Here is a 23,714-nt window from a genome sequence, read left to right on the forward strand (position 1 = left end):
CACTTCGACATGTAACACGGACGAGCCGGGATTCGAACTGGGATTCCTTGATCCCAAGACGAGCGATCTACCTCCTGATCTACTGCCGCCATGTCATTTGTTTTGTTCCCCTATTGTTCGTTTTTTATTTTGTTCCTGGTTTTGTAATAAATACTATCCTTATTTTGAGCATTCCTCTTTCAGTTCCTGCTTCCCTGCGTTTGGTTCCACCACCTGCTAAACATAACGTGTTAAGGTATGCAAACACAGCCCAGCACAGATAGCTCTCCATCAATGAGCAAGTGTCAACGGCTGTAACCCGAAGCAACGCTAAGTGTGTGTGTGCCTGGGTATGTGTGATGTCAAAGGTAGGCAGTCTCGGGTTTTAAAGAGTGATTGGTTGTTGTTTTTTTCTCTTTTTTTGCTTGCACATGTGTGCCTATAAAAGGACAAGGATCCTATACCGATGACTATTACTTTTACACAAGCCATAACCCAACATGTCTACCGTCGTCCATGTAAGTATTTTGGCCTCGACTATTATCAACTGATGTAAAACTTTACTCTTCAATAAGCTCTTGTCTATTATTTCCCCCTCTAAACCATATTGTTTGGGACTTTTTTCTAAATTTCAAGTGTTTCACCTGATGTTTTTCTCACACTTTAAGCCTGGATGAATGTTGAAGCCAGGGATGTCAAACTCATTTTGGCTCCTGGGTTGGATTTAGACCTTAGGAGGACAAGATCGGTAGAATAATTTCAACTACAAATTTTTGCTCTATTTTATGCTTTCTAATTTAGCCTTTAGTAATAAGCTACTCAACAGATGTAATAATGGATTAATAAAGATTTTTTTCAACATTTGTTTAAAAACAGTGGCAAAGAAATATTTTGGCATTGAATGTGGTAACTGGTTTATTTAAACAGATGAGTGAATGCAGTTTTATACCTGAACCATTTCATCGCAGTATTCAAAACTGTCCCAAAAAAATAATAATCATAACTTTTGATAGAAATGGCCAAGAGACTCAGTTTTTTTTTTACATGCTCAAAAACGCATGTCAGGCTGGATTTAATCATCCAACGGGTTGGATCTGGCCTATGGGCCGTATGTTTGACACGTCTGGTTTAAGCGATCATGAGTGAGCAACGTGATCAAGTGTCAGTCCAGTAAAAGAGCGCTGGTGTTAGGTTTCTGTTGGTGATTAATTGTACTGCCCTTTTACGCTATTCCATCAAGGGAGGGAGAGGTTTGTGCATTGGATTGACAAACATAGCAATATGAATTGGTTGACATTGATCTTTTTTTCTTCTGTTCGTCAAATACAAAATTCAAAATCAACAACTTTGATAAACTGTTGAGAAAACAGAAGAAAAATAAGACGGGAAAAAGTCTGAGCTTATTTTGGTCCCGTCCCCTTGACTGTCTAAACACTTCACAAGAATTGAAATCATCCAGTATTGCACTTAAACATTAACTGATTTAATTATGCTGCTGTTGAGTTTTTATGGTACTGTGTTTGCTTTTTTACTTTTAATGTGTGCATTGGGTTATTGATGTGTATTCAGTGTTCATTTTACCTCTGAAAAGTGATGGGTCCCGGGGACTCGCATGCTCAAAAATCTATGGGTCCCAAAAAAGATCTATGGGTCCCCAAAATTTAGTGTTATCGAGGTTGAAATCGTAAATCGGCGACAAATATATAATATAAATCTATATATTCATTCAGTTTTAATCATCAAATTATTTATTCATTTTCTGCATCAAATTATTGTTGGTAATATACCGATCAAAGGGATAACCACAAACCTTTTTTTTTATTTTCTCCTTTTATACTTTTTTTTCTTAATTTCTTTATACAACATAATTCGTAATATCAATCGTCAAAGCAAGTGAGCCGTTTGAGAGCCGGCTCTTTTTAATGAGTTGAGCCAAAAAAAGACTGTTCTCTAAAAAAAAGACGGACTTCCTTTCACTACACAATGAGATCTCATTGGCCGAGATCGGCGTGCAGACGAAAACTCGAACCGCGAGACCAAAACAACAATGGCGGATCTACCTGACGAAAACTTTGGAGTGCAGTAAATCTTTGTTTAAAAAAGTAATCGGGTAATAATGACAATTTTGTGGCAAAAAGGTTGCGTCCCGGGGACGCACGTTGATTTGAGACTGTGCGTCCCCAGCAAAAATGATGCGTCTAGGACGCAGGCAAACGAGAACACTGTGTATTGGGTTTTTATCTGTATCTACATTTTCTTCAGCGGCACGCCGGATGAGCGGTTAGCGTGCCTGCGGCACAGTTCTGAGGTCATGGGATCAAATCCAGCTACCAGCCTTGCTGTGCAGAGTTTGCATGTTTCTCCCCGTGCTTGCGTGGGTTTCCCCCGGCCTCTCCGCTTTGCTCCCATATTCCCAAAAACATGCATGACGGATTAATTGTCCAGTCCAAATTGTCCCTAGGTGTGAATGAGGGAGCGAGTTGTCTGTCTCTGTGTGTCCTGCGACTGGCTGGCAACCAGTTCAGGGTGTCCCCTACCCACTGCCCGAGGATAAACGGTGCAGATAATGGATGGATGGATGCATTTTCTTTTAAATCCGAATGGACGACTGGATGCTCCAAACAAAGTTTCGTTATTCTTTGACATGCATCAACAGCACCGCTTATCATCAGTTTCGGGGGCGCTGGTGTCCATTCTAGCTATCCTCGGGCAGTGGGCAGGGGAAACCTTAAACTGGTTGCCAGCCAGTCGCAGGGCACATAGAGACATACAAATCACTCGCTCATTCACACCTGAAATGCATGTCTTTTTAAAATGTGGGAGAAAACCGGAGTGCCGGAAGTAAACCCACGCAAGAAAGGGGAGAACATGCAAACTGGTAGCGGAAATGTGCCGCAGACACGATAACCATTCAGCCGCCGTGCCACCCTGTTCTTTGACAGTACGTTTTTTTGAACTGAACTAAATAGACGATTGTATTTTTGATTTTGTTTCTGTTCATTAGTAGTCTTCCTGTTTATTACGGAATTCAATATTATTCTTAATAAAAAAAAAAGCGACACTACCACCACCCAATTTTAAATGTATGTTTACACCGAGAATTTTGAAAAGCAATTATATCTCAGATAAAACAAAGAAGTGTGAAAAGTGTCCTTCTCGTAAGATGTTCAGAAGCCTTGAGATGAGAAGCCAAATCAGTGTTTCTCAACCTTTTTCTCTTAAAAAGAACCTTGAAGCACACCGCTTGTCAAAAATATTTATGAAATAATGCCCAGCCAGCTGCAGCAAAACTAAAATGGTTAATAAGTTCCTTGTAATTGGTGATTTTATAATAACATTTTATCCCATTTTTCAAGTTTTACAATATTTTCATTTTATTTTTCTAGAAACACAACAAAATAATACTTCGCAATCTAATTGCACCTACTGAAAACCTGATAAATATATTGCAATATGATCAGATAAAACAATAATTTATTAGTAATCTCCCATTTTCATGATACACAAAATATATTTTTTTGTTTTCCATAAGGTAAAACAAATTAATCATTTTGGTGAATAAATTCCTGTAATAGGGAGATTTACTATATAATTTTTTACACATTTTGCAATCTTTATTTTATTTCTAAAAAAAACAAAAAACGTCAACAATACTTAAAATGAGAAAACAATCTGGCAGCCATATTTTTTCTTACTACGATTAACTATTTAGTTGTTGTTTTTTTGTTGGTAAAATAAGAAAATTATAACTAAAATCAGCAAAATTATTTACAAGATATTCACTTTATTTGATGTATTTGAGTATTTTTTGCAGTTCAAAATAAGTTCTCAAATATATTTCTCAAAATTACCTTACTAATGGACGGACAGACTGAGGCAAAAAAGGGACGACTGTTTAGCCAGTCAGAAAGCAGAACACAAAGCACGATAAAATTCCGCGAAACTGAGAAAAGTAAACCGCGATACAGCGAGGGATTATTCTTTATATATTCTATCGCATCAACAAACAATCATAGGAATAGTATTTGCCAGTTCTAAAACTTTATTACGATGTCATTTTTCCACTCAATTTTGGATTCCGAACCAGAAGAACTTTGTGAAATTAGTTGACTCGCTTTGAATTTTCGGCATTTTACTTCACCACGAGCCTAAATGTAAGACACTGTGTTCTTTTTCATTTCAGTATACTCTTGTTTAGTGTAACATCAGTTTTTTTCCTATGCAATATATTGGATCAAGTTGAAATTTTAATTTTGATCCTGACCATAACCCACTGCCCTTTCTTCCCTCTGTGCATATAGTGTGCATCTTGCTATGTCCACAACGGAGCCCACCCCCTGCAAATGCTTGGCAAGGGACCTGGTGGGAGCCACTGTTTGTCACTCTTTACGTACCGGGTTCCTCCTCACGCCCCTCGACCCCGGAGGCCTCGTCACGCTCCAAACATGACCCTGCGTCAGATCTGTCAATTGCTCAAGCTGATGAAACAGGTCAGGAAAAGAGAAGCCGCCACTGCCAGGTTAGGAACGTCATAAGTCAGTCAAATTTTATTGGGAATGGTAAAAGTCATACATCAGTATTTATCGAGTTGGTTGGGAAAACAGTACTGTCAAACCATTATATACGAGCACCAGCACTTACTTTAACTTGATTTCTGTATTTTCCGCACTATAAGGCGCTCCTAAAAGCCTTTATTTTTTTTCAAAAGCTGACCATGCGCCTTATAATACAGTGCGCCTTATTTATGGATCAACATTAAGTCGCAAAGTCTTGCAACTAACTTGCAGCCGCCGAATAGATTTCCCCCCGAACGCCAAGTAGTCCGCGGTGTATGCTGGGATTTATTTACCGGCGTTTCATTGGCTAACCAACGTGTCAATCATCATTTGAATCGATCACTATTGGCTAAAGTTATTCGGAGGTCAAGGGGCGGATCCTTTTTATCATTTACAGGCTGGCATAGGCTTAAGCGGCAAAACAAAGCCTGCAATTGGCCGAAAAAGATGTGTCAATCATCAGTTGAATCGATCACTATTGGCTAAAGTTATTCGGAGGTCAAGGGGCGGATCCTTTTTATCATTTACAGGCTGGCATAGGCTTAAGCGGCAAAACAAAGCCTGCAATTGGCCGAAAAAGATGTGTCAATCATCAGTTGAATCGATCACTATTGGCTAAAGTTATTCGGAGGTCAAGGGGCGGATCCTTTTTATCATTTACAGGCTGGCATAGGCTTAAGCGGCAAAACAAAGCCTGCAATTGGCCGAAAAAGATGTGTCAATCATCAGTTGAATCGATCACTATTGGCTAAAGTTATTCGGAGGTAAAGGGGTGGATCCTTTTTATCATTTACAGGCTGGCATAGGCTAAAGCGGCAAAACAAAGCCTGCAATTTGCCGAAAAAGATGAATGTGAATAGCAGTTGGGTTGACGGCATAGAGAAACCATTTTTTACTATTCTGTATTTGTAAATATTTTATACTCCTGGATTTACTAAACTCACGGATATAAGAGGACCATGGTTGCACATTATTATTGAACACAACGACTTCGGTGAGCTACTCTAGCTATATATTTTCCCTGTATCATGTTTCAGACTGAACTCGATGTTTCTGTGATAAGCGGTGCAGATAATGGATGGAATGGAGTGTCTATTTTTAAATTAAACTCAATTCCAAGTGTTTATTGTCATATGCACGGTAAAGTTGCTAGCGAAAAAGAAAATAGAAACTAAGGAATGGTTGGCATTTCTTGAATCCCAAGACTTTAACCTTCCGAATGATATTTGGAACGATGCATTTGAGTGACATCGTACGGACACCGCACCCGCACGTGTTCTCGACACGTATTTGCTTCTTTGCAAGCTTTCGGAATGTTAAGGGGGTAATAAGTTGGACTGAACTATCTGACTGTTTTGTCGACGTTCCCATTGTAGCGCCTTCTAATCCGGTGCGTCTTATGTATGTCAAATATAGGACCAAAAACTATTTTTTCGGGGTGCGCCCTATAACCCGGTACGCCTTATAGTGCGGAAAATACGGTACTTTCAATTACTTTTGGATTACTCCAATAACAAATATGCTAATAAAAGACAAAATAAACTACATTTGAATAAAATTATGACTCACAACTTTCAGGAAACCAGAACAGACCAGGAAACCCTAGAGCATCCGTTTTAGTTAATTATTTAAGGAAGCGTTCAGGGCTTGCGGGAGACGTGGTGGCCGTCAAACGTCAGGAGCGGCGCCGGGGAGAACACTTCAGAACGAGTCCGGAATCGAAGTGCGAAAGTCAGGCAGGTCGTGTTTACCGGGGCTGGGAAGGAGATCGAAGCGTGGGACGGAAACAGGTCGGATCGGAGGCAGGCAGAAACGGGTAGGCAGAGTCCTTAAATAAACGGGAAATCAGGAGAAACACACATAGTTACCAAATGTACACTCTGACACTGAACTCTGGGCGCAGCGCGCTTAAGAGAGAAGTGCCAGCCAATCAGAAGGCGCCCACATGATTGCTCCAGGTGATCAGAGTTAGTAATCATGACAACAACACGTGGTAAGCTTTCTCTCCTGGCTTTGATTTCTTCGATCTCCGGCAAAACTAACATAAAATGCGACAGAAACAAAATGAAAAGAAATCCAAACAGCTTGCCAACATCATTTTTGCCGTTCCATGTATTCCGTTACTCCCCAAACCTGCACAAAATTTAGTAATTTGATTCATATTTAGTTTCTTTTGTCTTTTATTAGCATATTTGGTATTGGAGTAATCCAAAAGTAATTGAAAGTAATCAAGTTAAAGTAACCCTACCCAACCCTATTGTTTTTTTACACCATTGGAAAGTGAAAGCATTGCGAGTACACCTAAAAGGTCAAATGAGCATATTGAGATAGGAGCACAATCCTGTAGCAAATTAAACTCTTATGAAGAGGTACCACTGTAATTAATTACTGTTACTGTAATGCATTCAACCCCAGATTATACACCAAAAAGTAGTGTTACTCTAAAAATAACTATTTCAGTACAAATAAGCGTATATACTCAAATAGAAGCAAACCCCGGAAACTGCTTCAGAAAGTACAAAATAGAAGACAAAGTACACTAACCAGTGGAAGCAGTAAACCCCTTATATTTGTTATATCTTAAGAGCTTGCAAACAAACACTCAGCTGAGACATTCCATATCCAATTTGTCCACTTATCACATTCAATGCCAAAATATCCCCCCGCCCATTGTTTGTGAACACATTTGTTATGTTTAGAAAAGATCCTTTGTTATCTGTGTTTATATCGGTAGAGTATGTTACTAATGGAGGCTAAACTTCAAACCACCCCAAGATCTCCTTCTCCATTTCAAGCTACCGCCCAGGAGATTTTTTTTCCATTTTCTCCAGGAAAGGCGTAGTGCAAAGATAGTTTCATAAACAAAAAGAACAAAATCCAGCACACCTTTACCTTAAATTCTGTGGTTGCATTAGCGCCATTGTTTTCCCGTTGGTTCCTTGTTCCTGTATAAACCATGCCATACCATTCTCTACTGGTCATACCTTACCAAATATGCGCATAAAACCTGATTCCTTGTTTTCAGTATTTGATTTTATAATTGTAAATTTGGCTTAGATGCAAGCATATACAGTGGGAGAGTATCTTCATGAGAAGAAATTCAGCTTCCTCATACACTGTGCGGGAGAGGCCGCCTTCATAACTGTATTAAGTTTTACTTTGTAAGTAAATATTAACATGTACACCCTTTACAAGATGTTGCTCGACGCATCGAGGTAATACATGATCTGCATTTAAGGGTGGGGTGCATCATTTGTAATAAAATAATAAATAAAATAAAAAAATTGTAATAGATAATTGTAATAAAAGGGCCCTTATGCTTTATTTTCCAGCACACCTATCTGCTTTTATCTTACTTTTAGCAAAGCTGTTCCAGAACTAACACGTTAGGTAGAAGAAATGGGGGTGAAGGAAATGCTAAAGAGTGATGTCATGATCATCCCAGAGTTTTTGTTTAGTTTTTATTTATTAGAATAGCATGAAAATGGTGAAAGTAAGAAAAAGCCAGCTTCAGGTAGAGTCCAAACGCCAACCCAAATCCCAAGAACCTAAGAGAAAAAAAAAAGTGTATCCGATTGGTTTAAGAAATGCACATACTTGCACGCGCATCATAAACAAGCTGACTGAAGTTCCGATCATGACATGAGCAAGAAGATGGGAGCAGAGATTAAGAAACTTCCAAATTCCATACAATTTAGGAGAATAACATAGTAATGCAACGTTGTAACGACAGTAAAGCTAAAAACAGCTTTAATTGACACATTACAGTACTCGTTATCGAGAAAAGTAATTCCGTTCCAGGAACTTGTTCCATCGTAACGCTTAAGTCCTAACAATACGTGTACATGTTTGTGTTTTTTTGTTGTTGAGGCCAAAGTAGAGCTCAATAAATAATTGATTGTCTTTGTGTCACAGAAACAAACATTTAGTCACACATGCTTCTCTCATTTCTCAGCCTGTGTCCGGTTTCTCTTTTTTACAGGAAACAGACATGTGCGCCCCATACACCCGTCTCCTCCGGCACCAAGCCGGACAGGAAATGTATCCCGAGCTGTATCAGACACAAGCACAATACAAAACGTGCCTGCTGATCCGCTAGTGTGAGATGATGACATTGACTGTTGGCAGAATATTTTTTTCAATTTACGCTCTCCTAACGCATCATAAGGATGATTTCTTTCGAAATATTCATGCACCGCCATGGTAAAAGGTGCAGCCAATTTAGATTAAACCTCCAGACAGTACCAAGCACGCCAGAGATTCTATATGTGTTTTACAAACCGTAATATAATCAGATGTCATTACACCATTGCTTTAACATGAAAGAATATTCTGGTTTTTGGTGTGTGGTTTTGCAATGCAGTGTCAAATGTCTGAAAACCTTTTGGAAATAAAGGCCATTGTTTGGCAAAAAACTTCAATTTTTGTTCTTGTCTGCAATGCTCATTATAAATGAGTACACCACAAACGGTTTGGAAGATCTTTGTTTTTTTTAAAGGACTTTCTATGGCTTATGTGTCAAACTCATAGCTTAAAATGTCTGCGCATCTAAAAAAAAAATGGATCAAGAGTACTCAGACCAAAAACTACATATCCCACAATGCCTGTCGACTAAGATACCTACTAAGTGATGGATCAGCACAACTACACGCCAGGGTTTACACATCAATGCCAATAAGTGGAATTGAGAAATATACACAAAATGTCCGAAAATATTTTAGTATTTTGTTATGTTAGGTTCATAAACATATGTGTAGCTACACTTTTTCCCCTATAATTGTTAGGTTTAAGTCCCCAACATTTTTAATAAAACGCTCTGAAATAAAAGAAGACATAGAGAATCGGTCATTGAGAATTGGTTATTTTATTTATCATTATAATGAGAGCGGCGGAGACCGGGCTGTTACAAGTCCCCTCCTCACTCTGAAGAAGTCTCCAAACCCTCCCTTCTAATTGTTAAGGTTCTTGGTGAAAAACAACTTGAGTTATGGCATGCACAGGTCAGGGTGCACCCACTGGAATGTGAAACAGACTGAACAAAAAACAACTCATGGCCTTGAAGAACAGCTTACGGCTGAAAACTAAACAAGAAGGGCTGAGAACACTTATAACATATTAATGTCAACTGTAGGATAAATATATGTATATAATTCCAACAATAATGTTTGTGACTTAAATAAGTCATATATTCAGTTATTTTACATTAAGGAGTATTTATTTTTATTGGCGTACAATTCAATTACATTTAGTTCAGTTTATGAATAGCATCAGGCCCTTTGTGTGGCCCTCGGGAAAATGAGTTGGACATCCTTCTTTGGCAGGGTGACAAAGACAAAAGGATGCAAGAGCCAAATAAATAACCAATAGAGTGAGGGCCTGAGTGATGAATGTTGACATTTTTTTTGAATGACACTAATTGAACAAACATATTTCAATAAGATCATATAAAGCAACATTTTCTTATGTCAATATTCTATACTTTTCAACAGGAACAAAAGTACTGCAGGAAAGCGGTCTAAATCTAGTGGAAGCTAGAGCCCTTGTTGGTGATAGGAATGAATGGAGAGGTGTTGTAAAAGGATAGTGGGATGTTTAGACGCGTTCTAAGGGATGGGCAGGGCACCCGTATGATGCAGCAGGGGTAAACCAGTGAAAGCTGTCGGGCCCTGCTGTTGAAGTCAAGTCAAGTCATGTTTATTTGTATAGCCCTCAATCGCAAAGAGTCTCAAAGGGCTGCACAGATCAAAGACTATTGCAAACTATTATTACAGACTCTTATGACACCATCCCCTCATCTAAAACTTACATGAGGGCAAAAAATACAGAAGAGTGTGTTGTGTCACCCTGACCCGAGTGACATGGCCGCTTTCGTGTGTCCCGTTTTATCTGGAGGGACGAAAGCATGACCAACTTGGGTGCTGAGGTGCTTAACTTGTTTGGATGTTTGGGCATTTGGGTTGGCCATGGTCCACAAAAGTTTGTGTGTTTTTTCTCCACTTTTTCCCTTTTTTTTTTTTTTTTTTTTGTATGGGTTGTCTTGCAGTTGGTCACCCCTCTTGAGGCATATTGCCAGGGTAGATAGATTATTTAGGCTCCATCAGTAGCCTGAATTTTACATTTTAGCATAAAAGGTGTTAGTAGTGGACCGAAATGAAGGGAAGCAGGATCTGAGGCAGGGGTGCTCAAAATAAGGATGGTTTTTAATATCAAAACCAGGAATAAAGTAATGAACAAACAAGGGGCCACAAAACAACTAACATGTCCAAACAAAATAAAACCTGATAATATCCAAACCAGAAACAATGATCAAACCAGAAATGGAGAAGCAAGGAACAAAGTAACACACAAACATGGGGTAACTAAACAATGAAATGTCAAAACAAAACCTTACATGATCCAATTCAGTTACAAAGACTGAAATATATAAAAGCAAGGAACAAAGTAACACACAAACATGGGGTAACTAAACAATGGAATGTCCAGACAAAACAAAACCTGACATGACCCAATTCAGAAACAAAGACTGAAATGAAAAGGCAAGGAACAAAGTAATAAATGGGCACTAGACTCCAAAAAAATGTCCAAACAAGACACCAAAAACAAACAGACAACATCAAGCACAGGCATGGCAGTAAAAATGCAAATGACCCAAACCAATTGTGCTGTCCGAGCAGTCAATATCAAGTCTGAGGATAATTAAGTCAAGTCATGTTTATTTGTATAGCCCTTAATCACAAAGAGTCTCAAAGGGCTGCACAGACCATAGATTATTATGACACCATCCCCTGATCTAAAACCTACATGAGGGCAAATAATACACATATTGTCAACATAAAATATAGGTTATTTATATGCTATAGAATAGAAGTGTGTTTTAAGCTTCGATTTAAACATTTCCACTGAGGTTGCAGATCGAATCTCAGGGGGAAGAGCATTCTACAGCACCGGGGACCAAATGGAGAATTAGGAACAGGTGTGTGGGGATCGGGCTCAGGTGTGTCTTGCTCCACATCCGGTTGGCGCCCTCTGGGGGAAGGTGGCATGTTAGATCCTGAATAACAGGCTAAAACCAATTGAAATAATAAAATCATTTCAATTTTTTTAACTTTCAATGAACTCCAATAAAACAAAGCACAAGGAAAAGTAATATACAGTGAAGACAAATACACAAAGATTTCTGGTTTATGAGACAATAATGAATCAAGATCATCTCAGGGGCCAAAGAAAACCTTCTCTGGGGCAGGATGTGGCCCTTAGGCCTTGACTTTGGCATATCTTTTATGGGATACTCTATTAATTCTTAAACTTTTGTAAGCCAAGGCATGGCAGCACGGCGGCGCAATGGTTAGCGCGTGTGCGGCACAGTACTGAGGTCATGAGATAGAACTTCCTGTTTGGAGTTTGCATATTCTCCCCGTGCTAGCGTGGGCTTCCTCCAGGCACTTTGGTGTCCTCCCACATTCCAAAAACATGCATGTCAGGTTAATTGGCCGGTTCAAATTGTCCCTAGGTGTGAATGAGCGAGCGAATTGTCTTTCCCTGAGTGCCCTGCGACTGGGCTAGGCAACCACTTCAGGGTGTCCCCTGCCCAATGCCCGAAGATGGCTGGGATGGGCTACAGCACCCCCGTGACCCTACTGAGGATAAGCGGTCCAGATAATGGATGGATGGATGGATGGAAGCCAAGGCACATCATTTTCAATGAAAACAAAAATCATTAGGCACACTACCCAGGAAAGCTTAGAAAAATACAGTTTTTAGCACCGATTTAACGCAAAGATTGTCAAGACGGTTTAATATAGACCTAAATGGATACTATTAGGTTTCTTGGATCACGGTCAGCATTCTTCTAGTTTTGTTATGCGCAAGGCCTTCTCTGCTGGCCTAAAAATATCTGACTCATGTGATGTTAACAAATATTGATGGACAAAATATAGTTAATTAAAGATTGATGCGGTTTTTTGTGCTGTGCCTAAATAAAGACACAGATAATAAATAATTACAAAGTGTCTGGCAGCTGAGTGGTTAGTGCGTCGGCGTGACAGTTCTGAGGCCATGGGTTTGAATCCAGCTACCAGCCTTCGTCTTTATCAGATTTACAAATAAATGAACCTACATCTTATTTATCATTTGATTGGCAGAGCAAAAAAGCAATATAAAATAAGTTGTATTGTCTTACCTTATAGTGAAGTCGTGTTGGGACTCACACGTTACAAAGACCTGTTTCTGGAACGCAATTACTTTTCTCAGTTATGCCACATTTGGCCAGAGGTGGGTAGAGAAGCGAACAATTTACTGAAGTAAAAGTACCGTTGCTTCAGAATAATAATATTAAAGTAGAAGTAATAGTAGTCATCCAAATACTCGAGTAAAAGTAAAAATAGTACTTGGTGAAAAAATAAAAGAACTGAGTCACTGTAAGCGATGTTGTATTTATTGATTTTTAAAAAAAAAAAACAACCAATCAGAACATCAAATTATCAAAGTCCATTCAATTAACAAAAAAAACCTGTTAATTTGAAAGTAGATTAAAATAATCAACGTAAATTCAAGTGCTTTAATAAACAATAAAATAAAAATAGTGTACATCAAATAAATAAATTAAGCACATATTGCATCAAGTGGCACGTTTAAAGTCCCAATACTTATCTTAACAGGCTCTGCAAGCAGAACAACAGACTAGCCCATGAACTCAAACAAAAGAGACATTGCATATTGTAGCTGATGTTTGGCAGCCATTTTAAGGGGAACATGCTTTTTATGTGAGGCCAGGGGTGCTCTTCCTCTTCTGTTTTTATAGTTGGTATTGCTAAGCAACATTTTCTATCTGTTTCATCCGGAAACAAAATTTCCCCTGCTGAAGTTGAAAATGGTCACATGACGAGGCTGCTACTTTTGATTGGTTAAACTTGGTAGAGCGTGGCAAACTTCTGCATCAAAATAAATGCGCCTTAGCGGAGACAGACAGACGCATACTTACGAGGGGATTTATTAACCAAGTAATGACTTTAATGTTGCCTAATATAGAGTATAAGTACCGTTTTTCTCTTTACGAATTTACTCAAGTAAAAGTATAGGGATTTAAAAATACTCCCAGAACTACAACATTTTCACAAAACTTACTCAAGTAAATGTACTCCGTTACTCCCCACCCTGCATTCGGCCTACGATCAGTCTTGCTGTAAGATTGCAAAAAGAACAAATTTGTGATTTGTATGATTCCAGCAAGAGAACAAAAGAACAGATATTATTTTCCCAAATCTATCACAGGGGCTCCATTTACGGAATACAAGACCTCACGTGTACGTTTACAGTGTGTGTACATTCGGGAGTCGAGCTGACTTTTGAATGTTTCATGGCAAAGCGCTCGTAAAGCAACGCCAACGATAAAGCGTGACCTCCTTAGGACTTGCGGGTAAGCGTTGCTGAACGTGAGCAAGCGCTCACGTTGTAGAAAACGAAGGCGAAGATCTGGTTCCGTTTTTCGGAAAACTCGATACTTTGGTCTTATGTTCACTTACTGGTGATACCCACAAGTAACAGTTGATGAACCGTACAAAACCAAATTGTTCAACAAATCAGAATGAGGCCCAAAATATGCTTAAAAATTCCAAATTGTAACTCTAATTTAGAGTAATGACTGAGAGTAAAGTTTAAAATGTAAGGGAAAGAAATCTAATACATTTTGTGGAAAGAAAAATAAGTTGGAATTTTGGAATTTATTCAGATAGGTTGTTGCTTTTCAACCTTGTTTAAACCAAAGGACACTTTTTAATAAAAAAAATCTGAAGGCACATTGTCTGTCAAAAATGTTTCGAAATTATTTTCCAGCAATGCTTTTATGTGTATATTGTCAAAATATTTTATCATCATGTTGCTAAAATTCTCACCATTTGTGGTAATCGTGTCAGAAGGTAATACAGATAAATCAATTTCGTTAATAATTTTGCTGAAATTTTAGATTTTAGTATATTTTAACCCAGTGATTTTCAACCACTGTGGTGCGACGCACTAGTGTGCCGTGAGAAATTATCCAATGTCACTTTTTAAAATTTAAAACTAATTTAATAAAACATTTAGTATGTCATTGTCAAGTGTCTGCGCTGTAAAAACTGGAGGTATTATAAATTATATTGTAATCAAACATGCTGTTCAGTGTCATTTTATAACATTTTTGGTTAGTGGTGTGCCGCAAAATTTTTCCAATGTAAAAAACATGCCCTGGCTCAAAAAGGTTGAAAAAAACACTGTTTTAACCTATTGTTCAGGTTACACTATGTTCATATGTTGTTTTTCTTGAAAACTAACAAAAAATAACACAAGCTGAGCACATATAGTCCGCTAGAAGAAAAAAATACAATTGATACTTTTTTAAATTATACGTTTTCATAGACCATGCGTGTTTCATAATTTGCTATAAAAAATTGTAACTTAATTTTTAATGTGCTCTCCCCCCCTAATTTAACATACAACCAAAAACAAAAAAGGGAAAAAATAAAATAAATAAAACAAGATAACATTGCAGTGGGGGGCAGCACAGCAGCGCAGTGGTTAGCGTGTGTGCGGCACAGTTCTGAGGTAGGTTCTGGAGTCTGCATGTGCTTGCGTGGGTTTCCTCCCACATTCCAAAAACATGCATGTCAGGTTAATTGTCCTAGGTGTGAATGAGCGAGTGAGTTGTCTGTCTCTGAGTGTCCTGCGACTGGCTGGCAACCAATTCAGGGTGTCCCCTGCCCACTGCCCGGATGGGCTCCAGCGCCCCCCGCGACCCTACTGGGGATAAGCGGTGCAGATAATGGATGGATGAAAGATCATTGCAGTGCACACCCACTGTTTTACGGCTGGTTGCACTTTTTATACTATATTCTAGCGCAGGGGTGGCGAAAAAGTTTGATACAAAGAGTCGAAATTTCTAACTGTGAGAGTCAAAGAGCCACCCCATGCACTGACCTGCCATGACAGACAGACACACACAAACACACACACAATTAAAATATATTATTTCCCATAACACAGTCCTCTCCTTACAATACAACAAGTATTGTTCTTGTGTTGATTTCAAGGAGACTGTCCACTCTCAATGCACACCAAAACTAAACATGAAACAAGGTAAAGAGCCACAGTATATAGAAAATATGATGAGGCAAAGAGCCGCATTCGGCTCTAGAGTCACGTGTTCGCCACCCCTGTTCTAGCGGTTATAATTTTTACAAGTTATTCATCTTTTTACTTAATATTTCTACTGTTAGATCCCCCGAACAGAGCACCTTGAATGCTTTGGGAATCCCCATACCACAATTTGTCCCAGTCATGTTGTATTTTGGACACAGCCAAAATATATGCATGTTTTCAATGTTTTCCTCTCCAAATGCTCTCCAGCAAAGTTGTTGAACCCCCAGAAAACCTATGTTAAGATTGGGGGTAATAATAAAACTGCTCTAAACTTAAGTAGATGATGAAAACTGAAAAAATTGTTATTTATAAAAAAGAAATGCAAATCCACCAGAGCAGGCGTGTCAGCCTCATTTTTAAGCAGACATAATTTATTTTCTTTCATTTAATGCTATTGATTTAGGACTGCTAGGAACCATGGCAACAATTTCAAGCACTTCACCCATTAATGAAGCACTTTTTAAACCTTGAAAACACAACATTACTATACAAGCATTTTCAAGGTTTTCAAGTATCCTGTATGAATAACTGAGACCTACCGTATTTTCCGCACTATATGGCGCACCGTGTTATAAGGCGCACCTTCAATGAATGATATATTTTAAAACTTTTGCCATACATAAGACACACCCCATTATAAGGCGCTATAAGTGCATGCTGGTTTAAGATCAGGTAATTGTGCAATTTTGTAATTGTAATCCTGTGCAGTCCTTCGAGACATTTTTGTGATTAAGGGCTATTTACGGTAAATAAATGTGACTTGACTTGACTACAGTAGAGAATGTAGTTACGTTATGCAACCTCTAGATGTTGCCACGCTAAAGGGAATGTCAACAAAACATTCAAAAAGGTCAAACTTTATTGTTAACAAACAAGCTTTCCACAACTCAATTCACTCCCAAAATAAATAAACAGCCGTTTTATTATTTTCTCTGAGGTAAAGCATTTTCGTGACACATCTTTGAACAACATCAAGGCATATCATTTTACTTTTCCTCCATTTAGTCAACACGCAAAAAAAAAAACGTCTGATACTGTTATTTTAAATGAAACGTTAGTGCAATCGCAATAAAGTGACACTCGTAATGTGCAAAAACAACAAGTGCAAAACAATAACAATAAAGCAATAACATAATAACTGTAAAATGTAAAACGTAAACACACAAAAGAAAAACAAAGATCACTCTATAAGCTCCTCATCGACGAATCCCTCGAATTCTTTTTCTGCAGTGTTCGAATTGACCATCTCTTCATCATCTTGCTTTATTGCCACGGAAACTTTGTTGAGTTTTCCTTACTTGGCGGAGCTTATCTTCATCCTTTCTCCACTTTCGTACCATCGATTCATTTATGTTTAACTCTCTCGCTGCCGCTCTATTGCCGTGTTGTGCTGCGTGACTGATCGCCTTGAGTTTAAACTCGGCGTTGTACGCGGGTCTCTTAACAGGAGCCATTTTTTTTATACAAATGCACGTATGAAAGAGAATCATTGTTTAATATTTCCCAGTATGCACAGCGCGAAAAATGGAGTCGGCGGCTGTTTCTCGTAGTTGCGAGACCTTGCGAATTTAATATTGAGCCATATATAAGGCGCACTGTGTTATAAGGCGCATGGTCAGCTTTTGAAAAAAATTTAGACTTTTAGGTGCGCCTTATAGTGCGGAAAATACGGTACTTACCTTCTATGCATTAAAACAAACAAAATAATTGAAGTAGTTGATAGTAATTCTAGTTGTGACATTTTCGAACAAGGTTAAAGATAATTATTAAAATATATATTGCTTTTTTTAACGAACTGAGTGCTTTTACCACTAGGAGGCGCTGAATAATACACAATGGACTTTTACGTTCAGTATTGAGTGTCATTTACATTCCAGTGTCCCCAAAAAATCACGACAAGAGACTCAGAGAGGCAAAATTCATCTAAATAAAAATCATTTATTTTTCATTAATATTATTATCATTCTAGCTAGAGAGTCCACCATGCCACTTTCAGAACTGGAGTAGTGCTAAGACGTTTGTCTGTCAGGGGGAAAACATGGCAAGGAGGGCTGACAGAGGATCGGGGTGCACGGATGATTGGGATTTTGGGGATAAACGAGTTTCGGGGGACAGGTTCTTGACTGCTTTTGGGGACTTGCGCAGGATCACACTCCTGTCCATCTTCCATGCTGATGCAAACAAAGAGAAAGGGCGATAAAAAGGAAGGATGGAGGCATGGAGAGGGAATCGGTCTTTAAAGTTTGTCCTTGTATATGAGAGGGACGTGGGCGGGGTGGGGAAGTGAGCGGCTTCAAACTCATTGGTCGGGCTGCTGGACAGGACACCAGAATGGGCCAATCACACTCATACAGAGAGGGAGGGTGTATGTATACCTGCTTGCATTGTGTGGATTGTATGTGTGCGTGTTTGTGTATGCAGATTTCTGTGAGTGTATAACTGGTCAGAGTTACTTTGATCCATTGTCACTGTACACTTGCCGAAGATACTGTCACAACCGCGGACAAAGTTGAGGTAACAAACATCCTTCTTCCTATTCGCTGTGGACAAAGAGGAAAGACAAAGGGAAAAAAGAAAGGTGGCACAATGAGTGAAAAACGTATCGTGATTGTACATTGGTACCCCTTCATCAGAGCACCAGAATTTCAGAGTATAAGTCATTTACAACAATACGAAGGAAAATCCAGGTCACGAGCAGTCTCACAGTCTACCACTAGAGTCTGCTCACCGCCACTACCAACTTGTCCAGCTTGCGCAAGCAAACTTAGGGCCCGGTCACCAAGCCTTTCACGGGCGTATCGAGGCTGAATCACGGCCAGAAATTTCTGCCCGTGAAGCAGACGATGTTGGACGCTTTGAGATCGCCATATAGACAGCAGTGCTTTACACGCGGTCAGAAATTCACAGCGAAAAAGTTTTGCGCTGCTCAAAACTTTAGACCACGTGTTAACCGCGGGCGGCACACGAGGTAATGACGCAGAAATGACGCGGAACGACGTGCTCTGGCCGCGGCCTGGGCGTGGTTACACGTGGGTAGGACGCGAAATTTCAGCGGGTAATCGTGGTTGGAGCACGGTCATAGCATGTTCTGCGCCTGTATCGCGGTGTTATTACGTGAAATTAGCGTGTTACGCGTGTGACGGTCAAACGCCTTTCTCCGCGTATATACAGCGCGATTTGCCGAGCACACGTCAGTTGTGCTCGAGACGTCAAGGGGTGAACATGGATCCCCGTCACCGTAGTGACCTCGTCTTAATCCATTTTTATTTCTTGAAATTTCTTTTCATTTCATAACAAGATAATAAAATAAAAATGAAAAACTATTACAATAATAACATATTGGCTTCTTCGGTGCCATAGCTTGAAATCTTGATCTTCACGGGACTGACACCGTATACAAATCACTTTTGAGAACTGTTATGCACTCTACCGTAAAGCTTATTATGTAGAAATAAGCTTTACGGTAGAGTGCATAACAGTTTCAATACGAGCGATTTGAATAGAAAAAGGCAAAATAAACATGTTACCTGCTCAAAAGTGATTTGTATACGGCGTGCATTACCGTTCGATTACATTCACAACAAATACAAAGACGGAATGGTTTAAGTTGTATTACATTCTCAACAAATGCAAGACGAAGTGGTTTTGGTTATATGTTCGCCATTAAATTCCCTAAAAGTGTTATAAAAGTGAGATAAAACGAGGTAAAAGTGGTTGTAGTAGCGAGGGGATGCAAATCTCGGCAAGGATGCATTTCTCAGCATAACGCCGGCTCGGCAGCTTTTATACCCGTGGTCCACACGAGAAAATGACGCGGAAATGACGCGATGAGGAAGCGGAACAGTCGCCGGCGTCTGTTTTACGGGCATACCACCGATGAACAGCGGGTTGGCCAATTTTGCGCATTTTCCATCGCGGGCAACCACGGGCAAAAAAAAAAACGCAAAAAGGTTTACCCGCGATACAGACGCAAACGGCTGTGTGACCGGGCCCTTAGGCAGGGTTCCTTCAACTTCAGGCAAGTTAAATTCAAAACTTTTTTTGATGCCTTTTGAAATCAAATCTAAGACCAAGTCAACAAAAAAAGACAATTGAAACAAATATAACAAAAACATTAAATAAAAATGATGCTTACACTCACTACTTGGCAGATAACTAATTCCAAATAACTTTGCAGCAACAATTATGAAGCATTTTTATCATAATGCATGAAAAATACTTTTTGGTCCAGTGTAAAACTGTTTTGAAAAACCATAATACTGCTATATTCAGGACCAAGTTTGAGTGTAGCATCATAAAAACACATGCTTTTAAAAAACTGACCTCCTGGATGTGGAAAATTGATAATTATTACTATATCTTCGTGTTTACATTTTTAAGACCTTTAAAATTGAATTTACGACATTTCAATACCAATTAAGGCCTTATTTTTAGAATTATGAATTCAATGCTCTTTAAGACTTTTCAAGTATCCGGGCAAATCCTGCTTACACGGAAAAAAATAAATGTAAAATTGTTGTGTGTAAATTTATGTAAAGTTATAGTAAGTTTAAGTTGTACAGGAAGTGCTTATAAATGATAATTAGTCTCTCGAACTCATTCCGTGAACAGTCACCAATTGCGCCCCTTATTAATCATTTCAAATTCTCTTTATTAAGCAATAATAAACCTTACAAACACAAAGCAGCATCTATATACTAGAGCAAGACAGACTACGTAAAATACCACGACAATATCAACAATCCACGATGACGTTGTTGTATGCTACCAGAGACAGACGATCCGAATTAGAGCTGAAATGGGCAAGACGAGATAGTTGTTTTTTTAATTAAATTGTCTCATATAAAAATTGTTATACGGCATACACAATTTGAAGTGATCAACAAACGGATAACATATGCAACCCACCCCCATCCCCTTCCTTTGCACTACGCTCACATATTCATTATGGCAGTGCTTCCAAATTATTTTTTGTCTTGGAAGAAAAAGTCCTAAAATTTCCTAGTAAGTGTCTATAAAATTGATTAGAGTACATTGCTGTCCGCTGCATAAAACGGAATCTAGCGTGCGCGTGGATCCTCTACATAGAGAATAAAAAACTAAGAGCAATAAAGGGTGGGTAAGCAAAAAAAAGGCAGCGAAAGAGAAACCCGGGCCAACCCGAACCCGAAGTAATTATTGACATTTTAGGTCCAACCCGAATTTTGGTTCAGGTTTGGGCTTAAAATCTACTCTACTCTCTATATATAAACCCACCAAACACCAAAAGGCAGAGAAAAATGCTTTCTATTGCTGACAATGTTGGACTTCTTGATATGCTAAAGGAAGGTAAAATCAATTTTATTATATATTTATTGTTCCTTGTTTTGTTATATTCATCATATTTTAAGAAAAGTTCATAACGTACAGAACTTTTATTTCGGAATTTTTGTTTCACGCCACATTTTTGTTTTCCAATAACACCCATATGATGGTGACAAAATATAATCTGAAGTCCATCGTGTTTTGGATCAAAAGTGCAAAATAGCAGTAACATAGTTTTTAAGATTATAATTTGAGAGTAAATGCAAAAAAAAAACCTTTATTAAGTACAGCACTTTTACCTGTTAAATGCTTGAGGCTTTTGGTTTCGTTGTATAATAGAATATTTTAAATATAGATGAGCGTTTCTACATTGCTGGGCAGTCTTTTATGTACATACCTGTGTTTCATCGCGTCGTGGTGTTTCCACTGGAAACCATGTTGTCAGAATTTGAAAGTGACTGCTCCTTTACAACAGGGTCTGTCGGAAAGTACAGTGGTTAGCGTTACTGTATCCTGAACCTCCACACCGACACATTTTTTGAACAATTCTTAATGTAGTTTTGTATTACGGTACAATCGTAATATGCTGTAGAGCAATGTACCCTCTAATTTTCCACGGGTCTGGGCGTTCACAGAAAGTCGGAGAGCAACGCTTGAAACAACGGTGAGCAACAGCAATCCCAAGTGTGGCAACTAAGTCATTATCAAACATGTCCAAAACTTGACATCACGTTACATTTTGCTGAGTTTCCGGCAATGCAAAATTATTGTTCTCTTTTGAATGAATTGACTAATGTATGATTGCAAAGGTTGTACGGCCTACAAACGTCATTTGTTTTTACAACAATTCTTTCACAAGATTTCCATTTCATTTTTTTCCTGGTATCTTTTGTCGCATAATACTAAAATTTGGGGGGGCTTATTTAGTCGGTTGCACGATACACAACTGTATTTAATCACATTGTTTAGTGGAAGTACAATGTTGGCAACAAGATTGACTTGGTATAATTGGAAATTATTTGAATGCAACACAAACTTTTTCTTCTTTTTCCCTGTTTTTCTTGATGTGCGGGCAGTGCGCGATTGTGCGGGCAGTGCGCGATTGCGCACGCGCGCAGCTTAGAGGGAAAATTGCTGTAGAGTAGTGTCCTTTGCTAAAAATGGCAACCCTGCTACGGACAGGACATCAGAAAAGGACCGCGCAAGACTTTTTACTTCTACAAATAAAAAGGAAGTGCCATGAACTATGAAACCAACTGTTCCTCTCCCTGTGAGACACCCAAACTGTGGAACGAAGCAAAACTCTAGTGACCAGTGGACTGCTCATCGAAAAAGTGTCACTACACAAGAAGAATAAATACTGTTTGGTGCACTCGATCTGGTTAAATTGGGTGTGCCTGTATGAACCCGAAATTTTGATCGTCATTGCTTTCCTCCCTGTTCTCTAAGGCTTTTTCATTCTTCCCAATCCATACGCACATTCACATTTCTACATGTGGAACTGGAGTGCCACGTCCAATTTTATTGTCACAATATATTCAACCCATGTTCTAACAATGACAATAAAGGTATTTTCTAATTCCAATTCTACATATAACTGTAGAATAGAAACTTGCTGAATTAGTAGCCTAGATGGTAGTGTGCCCGCTTTGAGACTGGGAGGTCGCTGGTTCGCGCCTCGGCCGACTAATACCTAATTGGTAATATGGCGGCGCCCTCTGTTGGCTGCGGCTGCATCGGCTCGCTACAACGGGTCAGGTGTATCGACATTTCGTTCTATGTACATTGTTACAAAGAATGACAATACAAAGGAAATTATTATTATTATTATTATTATCAATAAACTATAAACTGCGTTATATCTATCAGTGTGTGTTTTTCTAGAGCGAATCAGTTATTCCATCGTCAAATCAACAGCCTATGAATTGACATACAGACGCTCCCCTACTTATGACCATTCGACTTACGTAAAATTGTACATACAAACATTTATCCGGGATATCGAAAAATGTTTGGACATTTCTCCCCAAGTTAGATTTTGAATTGTGTGCAGCCATTTTCTGAGTACAGGACAGTACTGTCGTGCTTCTTTCCGCTGCTACCGGCGTGTGGTGACGTTGTGAGACATTCACCCCGAAGAAAAAAATAGCCGCTTCCTCTTCCTAGTTCGTGTGTAAACATTCTATACAATCTATACTATGTCTATACTATCTCCAGCTCGCTAAGAACTTTGACATTTTTGTTGTTTAATATCTCATGCATCCATTCAATATGGTTGGTGTAAAGTGTAAAAAAGAGGCGAGCCATTTCATTTGAAATAAGAGTAGAATAAGAAAGCTTGATGCGGTTGAGAAAACGGTAAGAATGCTTTCCGCCACTTTTTACCATGGTAACTGTTGAATCTCATCTTCCAAAAATAAGTTTAACTCAACTTTATTTATCTTAATAGAGCATATTATTTTATGAAACGTTTGTACAAAATAATACAGGTTACTTTTGCAAGCCTTAAACATACTTAAATAAACCTTAAACATACATTCCTTACAAAATATAGCACTGGAGCAATTTACAAACAAAATCAACTTACAGATGATCATCCGGAAAATATCTCGTTCGTAAGTAGGGCTGTGTCTGTATAAGAATAGCGGCCTTGAGAATATTGAAAATGAAATAGGCGTGATGTCCCCTCTAGTGGACATCTAA

At 38.8% G+C, this 23,714-nt stretch overlaps 2 protein-coding genes across 3 annotated transcripts in view; one reads left to right on the forward strand and one right to left on the reverse strand.

Annotated features, from left to right (window-relative positions):
• The first annotated feature begins 437 nt into the window (after positions 1-437).
• LOC148362383 (uncharacterized) lies at positions 438-8,950 on the forward strand. 2 transcript variants are annotated; one of them, XM_088339242.1, is made up of 3 exons: positions 438-497; positions 4,281-4,498; positions 8,518-8,950. In XM_088339242.1, the coding sequence occupies exons 1-3, from the start codon at positions 480-482 to the stop codon at positions 8,624-8,626; spliced, it is 345 nt and encodes a 114-aa protein (XP_088195368.1). In that variant the 5' UTR covers positions 438-479; the 3' UTR covers positions 8,627-8,950. The 2 variants fall into 2 exon arrangements, with proteins under 2 accessions (XP_088195368.1, XP_088195369.1); XM_088339243.1 differs by having other exon boundaries at positions 4,281-4,469.
• Positions 8,951-17,625: 8,675 nt separating this feature from the next.
• csnk2a2b (casein kinase 2, alpha prime polypeptide b) overlaps positions 17,626-23,714 on the reverse strand; it is a 31,809-nt gene continuing 25,720 nt past the window's right edge. The window contains exons 11-12 of the mRNA XM_088339794.1: positions 21,409-21,489; positions 17,626-18,247 (exon numbers count right to left, since the gene is read on the reverse strand). Coding sequence (XP_088195920.1) covers positions 21,416-21,489 — 74 coding nt within the window. The 3' untranslated portion in view covers positions 17,626-18,247; positions 21,409-21,415. The remainder of the gene's footprint in view (positions 18,248-21,408; positions 21,490-23,714) is intronic.

This window comes from Urocampus carinirostris, chromosome 7, assembly GCF_059441175.1.
Source record: "Urocampus carinirostris isolate Australia breed hairy pipefish chromosome 7, RoL_Ucar_1.0, whole genome shotgun sequence".
Taxonomy (NCBI): domain Eukaryota; kingdom Metazoa; phylum Chordata; class Actinopteri; order Syngnathiformes; family Syngnathidae; genus Urocampus; species Urocampus carinirostris.